The sequence below is a fragment of the Cicer arietinum genome, chromosome 1, assembly GCF_000331145.2.
Source record: "Cicer arietinum cultivar CDC Frontier isolate Library 1 chromosome 1, Cicar.CDCFrontier_v2.0, whole genome shotgun sequence".
Lineage (NCBI taxonomy): Eukaryota > Viridiplantae > Streptophyta > Magnoliopsida > Fabales > Fabaceae > Cicer > Cicer arietinum.
This window is the reverse complement of record NC_021160.2, coordinates 45,500,633-45,506,687: the sequence shown is the minus strand read 5'-3', so window position 1 is coordinate 45,506,687 and position 6,055 is coordinate 45,500,633. Positions and strand designations below refer to the sequence as shown.

Sequence of the window (6,055 nt, the reverse complement as noted above, 5' to 3'; positions counted from 1 at the left end):
ATGAGATCAAAATAATTAATTAAATTTAACTCATTTTTAAAGATTTTTTTTAATAAATGTAAATTAATATTTTTCTTCCTTAAAATATTACCGAAGACATGACAAAATATAACAGTGTATATTTTAATTTAATTTCAAATGACAATAAATCATATTCAAACTATCACTGTAATTATTAATTTTAACTATAAAAATTCAAATGAATTCTTTAATAATTAAAATAGGTCTTAAAAAATATAATTTATTATCATAATTTTTTTAAAGATATAATTTATATTCAAAATTATAATATAACCTCAAATACTAAATTAACATATATTTTAGGCTAAATTAAATCTGTGGTCCCTTAACTTAATTTCAGGTAACGTTTTAGTCCTTTATCTTTTTTTTTTTTTTTGACTTGGTCCTTTAAATTATATTCTTCAATATAATACAAATTTCATCAAATTCGTAACACAAATCTTCAAATAAACTCATATTTTCATACTTTATTTGATATTATTAGGAATAAAGAACTAAATCAAGAAAAAAAAAATAAATGACTAAAACGTTACCACAAATTAATTTAGTCTATATTTTAACTATTAGAAAATTAATTTTAAGATCAAATTTTATCATATATTTCACTTAGACGGATTTTGTTGTAAATTTATCTAATTCCAACTTGCTTCTAGGCTTCTTTTGTTTTTGTTAGGCAAAGACTAAATAATTTCTTAAATGAAAATCTATCCAATTTGTGTGCTTATTGTTGCATATAATACATAAGACAAACTTTTAAGAAACAAAAAAATATTTTTAAAAATTTCTTCTTTTTTGTTTCAAGGAAAAAAAAAATCAAGACAGAGTTTGTTCTTCGATCCTTGAAGTTCCCAAAACGAAAAAACGAAGAAGAAGCCCCCAACTGCAGCATCGTAACCTCTCCTTATTGGGACCCAACACACTCTGAAAAACCCACGAAATTCATCAACAGATCCATCCCTTAAACTACAACCAACCCCAAACTTTCCAAATCGCATTTATCTGTAAGTTCCAATATCAATTTTTACCCCAATCTTATGCTTTAAGTTATTCAAATGCCACAAAGATTCATACTTTTATCAAATCTCGCTAACCCCATTTCGAAACTCGATTTGGGTGTTGTCGTTTCGCTTTCCCTTTCGTTTTCGTCACTTCCTAATCGCTATTACATTTTGTTGTGTAGTCAATTTTGTATCATCAACTTTTTTGCCACCTAACGATTTTTGTACAACTCACCTAGTTATTATGCTTTGCTTTGAGCTTAAAGTTTCACTTCATTGTTTTGTTGTTTTTCTGATGTTTTGTTTTGATGGGTTTTGATTCTTTTGTTTACTTCATCCAGAAATTGAGTTGCTTCTGAATTGGGGTTGTACAATTATGTAAAAGTTTAATTTTTTTGATTAATTTTTATAGGTTTTGATTCTTTCATTTACTTTCTCTAGAATTTGAGTTGCTTCTGAATTGGGGTTGTGCAATTGTGTAAAAGTTTTTTTATTTTTTATGAATTTGTTATGTTGCTTGTAAGTGATGTTTTGAGAATTTGTACATTTTGAATGCTAAAAAGTTTGGTTTTGATTTTATTTTGGATGGATGCAAATGTTTTACTTTAAGTTCCTTTTGTTTGGTGTTTCAGATGTATGAGGCCTTAACGAGTTGCTGGTGAGAATGGATGATCTAGCAGGTCTACTTGAGGCAACAGGATCTAGATTCACTTCTTTAGAGCTTATTGGACAGGGATCATTTGGCGACGTATATAAAGGGTTAGTATTAGTTTTAGAATTGGATTCGTGTGCTCTTCAAAATTAAACTTTGAGTGTTGATTAAGAATCAACAGAGTAGTTCTAGGTGCACATTGCTTATACAGTTGGTTAGTTAGTTGTTCTTAGCGTTAGACTTTCCATGCTGTTGATTCTGCCGGTCAGATATTGAATTTGAGAATTGTTTTGGGGTTGAAGTGTTTGAATTTGTTCTTCAGATCCTCATTTGATATCATAAAATGTACAATGTATGAAATCTGAGAATTTGATGCTAGTGTCAATAGAGAGTCTTTAGAGGATGCAGACTGAGCATCCCAATATTAATTAGTAATTTTATCTCTAACTTCCAAACATGTCATGTCAAGTTCCAATTCTTGTGTTTTGTACTGATGATTTGTATTTAATAATAATTCTGTCTAATTAACCACTTTATTATGAACATAACAAAGTAATTGAAACTAGGATTGATATGTCATGATCAATTTAAGTTCATATCGTTGAGATGGGCAAATAGGTTGCTGAACTGCTTGAGTATTCATATGTCATGATCAATTTAATTTCATATGCACCAAACTTGTTACTAATGAACTGTGTCTTAAGACCTCGAAGAGACTTTGTGAGAACGTCTTACAGCTGATCAATAGAGTTGATAAACTCAACAGCATTTTTTTCTTTCCAAGAGCTGAAAACTTGTTCCCTGATAAAAAGTGACAATCAATTGCTATATGCTTGGTTCTTTTATGAAAGATTGGGTTTGATGCAATTTGGACAGTAGTTTGATTATCACAATCCATTTTTCTTTGATCAATATGCCAAACCTCAACTCGAAAATAGCTCTTTCATCTGTGTAAGCTCAAAAGCAACCATTGCGATTACTTGATATTCAGGCTCAATTATATTAATTGATCACATTTTGCTCTTCACTGTTCTACATAACCACAAACAAAGACACGACACCCCCCAAACACAAAGGCGTGTTTGTACTTTGTATGCAACAACAGCGCATTGCAGCATCAATTAAAATGAAACTTTTTTCTTTCAGCTACTCCATTTTGTCGAGGTGTACATGTGGGTTGATGTAAGATGTCATGAGAGGAAATAAATGATGAAACTTTGTGGGAGAAATACTCTTTTGCATTGTTATTCCTTAAAATCGTAATTGATTTGTCAAAATGATTAGAATTTTAGTATAGAAAGATTTGCATATGGAAAATATTTGAGAGCAATTTTTCATTTAGAATGACCAAGTACATTGAGAAAAGTCATCAATAAAAGTAATAAGACACTGTAGACCTAATGGAGTAGATACACAGCTTGGATTAGAATGAATAACAAAAAAAGGAGACACTGTTTGGCTTTGAACCTAACTAGAAACAGAACTATGACCATGTTTCCCAAGCCGACATGTCTCCTAACTCAAAGAATCTACTTTGTGAGATTTGTAAGCTGTAACCGTCTGTCAAAGCTTCGAAAATTGGGATGACCAAAGTGCTGATGAAGAAGACACAGACTCAATAGCAATGCACCACACGAGTAGTCTAAGAAGGTAGATGTAATAGGAATACTTTAAGAAGAACTTGTCACTCAAAGAGAGGACTCCTCACACTCAGAATCATATGCATTGTCTTGGGTTGAAGACAATTTGAACCCGATTTATATGTTTTAGAGAAGAGTGTAGAACCTCAGGGGTTAAAGACCCACTATCAATGCTAGACCAAACTGATTGAATGACCACCAAAAGACGACAAGGAGGCTTAGGAAACTCAAACATAAGTTGCAGCACAACAGTGATACAATTGGAAGGTGGTGCAAGAAGAAGATTCCGTTTGGTCCCAGGGACTGTTTAATCAGTGGTCTCTGACTTCAGATGTATTGGCGGTTGATCAATCTGATGTGCAGAGGGCAGTTATTCAAGTTCCGTTTAGTTTTCGTATACCTGAAATAAATTTTTTCTTGCTAGTATGACCGAAAATAGAATAATTTAGCAAGTTTGAGGATCTTGTTTGTAGAACTCTTTCAAGAAGAAAGTACTAATAAAAGAATACATCAGAGGAACTTCCAAAAAATTATTTGTATTTGTTGTCAGTTGTCATTGTATTATTGACAAATACATAAAATTATCTGATTTATAGAACTAGTTATTGTTCTCTTAAGTTAGACATGGACAATGAGTTGTTTGTCACTTTGTCATACTATCTTATTTTCAGGTTTGACAAGGAGCTCAACAAAGAAGTTGCCATCAAAGTGATTGATTTGGAAGAATCGTAAGTTTGCTGCCCCCCTTCTATTATTTTCAAGAACGTCCCAATTCAAGGGACTGGAGTATTGGTCACAGCTGGGGTGCTGACCAATTTTATAATAAAGAGAACCTTGAAATACATTGCAAAGCATCTTCCATTTCATTATAAAATGTGTCTAGCAGGATTTGGTGACATTCAACACTAAAAACTAACACAATTTTTCTGTTTTATTTATCCTTGATGGGCCATCATTTTGTATTGAGGGTATAAGTTTGAGATTCTGTGTGTACAATGTTGTAGTTGATATTAACCTCATAGTTGTGCTGTGTTGCACACAGAATCCTTGTTCATTTCTTGCTTACTACTTCCTAACTTGTATTTCCTTCCATTCATCCCCTTTACAGAGAGGATGACATTGACGATATTCAAAAGGTATAATCATCTTATGGGACCACTTGTAGCTTCACATTTTCTGTACCAAAATGATTAAATTTTCATATCAGTTTAATTTTTTCAGGAAATTTCTGTTCTGTCACAATGTCGATGTCCGTACATTACCGAGTATTATGGTTCTTTTCTCAATCAAACTAAACTATGGATAATAATGGAATATATGGCTGGCGGCTCTGTTGCTGATCTAGTAGGTTACTTCTCTTTATTGCTTCTGTATGTTCAGTGCATGAAAATTGATGTTGATGTTCTTCAGAAGTCCAGTCGGCTTCTATTTCTGAAACTTCCCCTGCTTGTCTTTAAACTGAGTAATTCATTTCAATTTTATTTAATCCATGTGTTGTAAAAGAAAAAAATTCAGTGAGACTGAGAAGATTTACCGGGAGTTAGGGGTATACGAAATCCTTGGAAAAAAGTGAATGCTTTACACAAGAGAGGACAAATGATCAACCAAGAGAGGAAACTGTTACATGAATTATTGGAACAGAATTATTAACATTAATTTTCAATATGGCTGTATGGTGTTTGCTATTCTACGGAGTTAATGCTGGTTTTACTTGTGTAGCTCCAATCAGGTCCTCCCCTTGATGAAATGTCAATTGCTTACATTCTTCGCGATCTGTTGCATGCTGTCGATTACCTACATAATGAAGGAAAAATTCATAGAGACATTAAAGGTATCAGCAGCAACCCTTCAAATTGTTTTTTTTTGGTACTTTTAGGTTTCATTTTTTCTTCCATATGCAGTGACAAAATTATAAGGAATGCGCTAGAATAATAAAATCATCTTGATATTTCTGTGAATGATGTGATTCAAAAGACAAAAAGCACTGAGTTCTATTTGTACTAATAAAAGACTACTGACGACAATTAAATTAAACAAGGAATGTAATTCTTTCAATGAATTTCTTCCCGTGCGTTGCACAGGTTAATAATACTAGTATAAAGAAATATAGATACTATTCCTAAGAGTCCTTCTAAGTTACTGTAAACTATTGAAAGGTATAAAAATGTTATTATCATACATCCTTTAGATATTCTGATCCTCCCTCTCAATCATAAAGCTTAAGCTTTTATGAACAATGACTTTAAAAAGGAAAATGACCAAACAATAGATTATGAGCTCCAAAGATGGCTGGAATGGAAGCTCATGAATGTTGCAAATGTTGTAGAGACAATCATTATAAGAAAAACAACTCAGCAAGATTGTTGGAATGATCATAAGCTTGTAGAGCTGGTTGGAATGTTCATGGACAAGGAGGATACTTCACTTGAATGATCATCAGTGTAAATTTACTATCAAGTAATTATGCAAAACGATAACCGATACTTCTCTAAGCTCAGTAGGAATAGCACATGGAAGCTTAAAATGACTGAAAATTATCGAAATGGAGAATAGAGACCTAGAGCATATGAGATTGGAGAAATGGGGATAGACTCCGTCCAGTGAGTGGGGGGCTCAATTGTGTTTGGGGCCAAGGCCAGACAGAGCTTGGGACAAAAACTACTTGGGCCAAATCATATCTATGACTTAGTTTGGGGACAAATATCTTCCATCTTTCTTTTTCCACTGCCATACTAGCATAGGGA

At 32.6% G+C, this 6,055-nt stretch overlaps 1 protein-coding gene across 6 annotated transcripts in view; it reads left to right on the top strand.

The window, feature by feature from the left end:
* Positions 1 to 793: 793 nt before the first annotated feature.
* Positions 794 to 6,055, top strand: part of LOC101499625 (uncharacterized) — a 16,631-nt gene continuing 11,369 nt past the window's right edge. Inside the window, exons 1-6 of one of the 6 annotated variants that reach the window (XM_073365228.1) lie at positions 794 to 1,022; positions 1,652 to 1,778; positions 3,983 to 4,039; positions 4,420 to 4,447; positions 4,533 to 4,655; positions 5,031 to 5,142. In XM_073365228.1, coding sequence (XP_073221329.1) covers positions 1,684 to 1,778; positions 3,983 to 4,039; positions 4,420 to 4,447; positions 4,533 to 4,655; positions 5,031 to 5,142 — 415 coding nt within the window. In that variant the 5' untranslated portion in view covers positions 794 to 1,022; positions 1,652 to 1,683. Of the gene's footprint in view, positions 1,023 to 1,076; positions 1,432 to 1,651; positions 1,779 to 3,982; positions 4,040 to 4,419; positions 4,448 to 4,532; positions 4,656 to 5,030; positions 5,143 to 6,055 lie in introns of those variants that run through there. The other 5 variants (XM_073365215.1, XM_004488684.3, XM_073365220.1 and 2 more) reach the window with 5 other exon arrangements.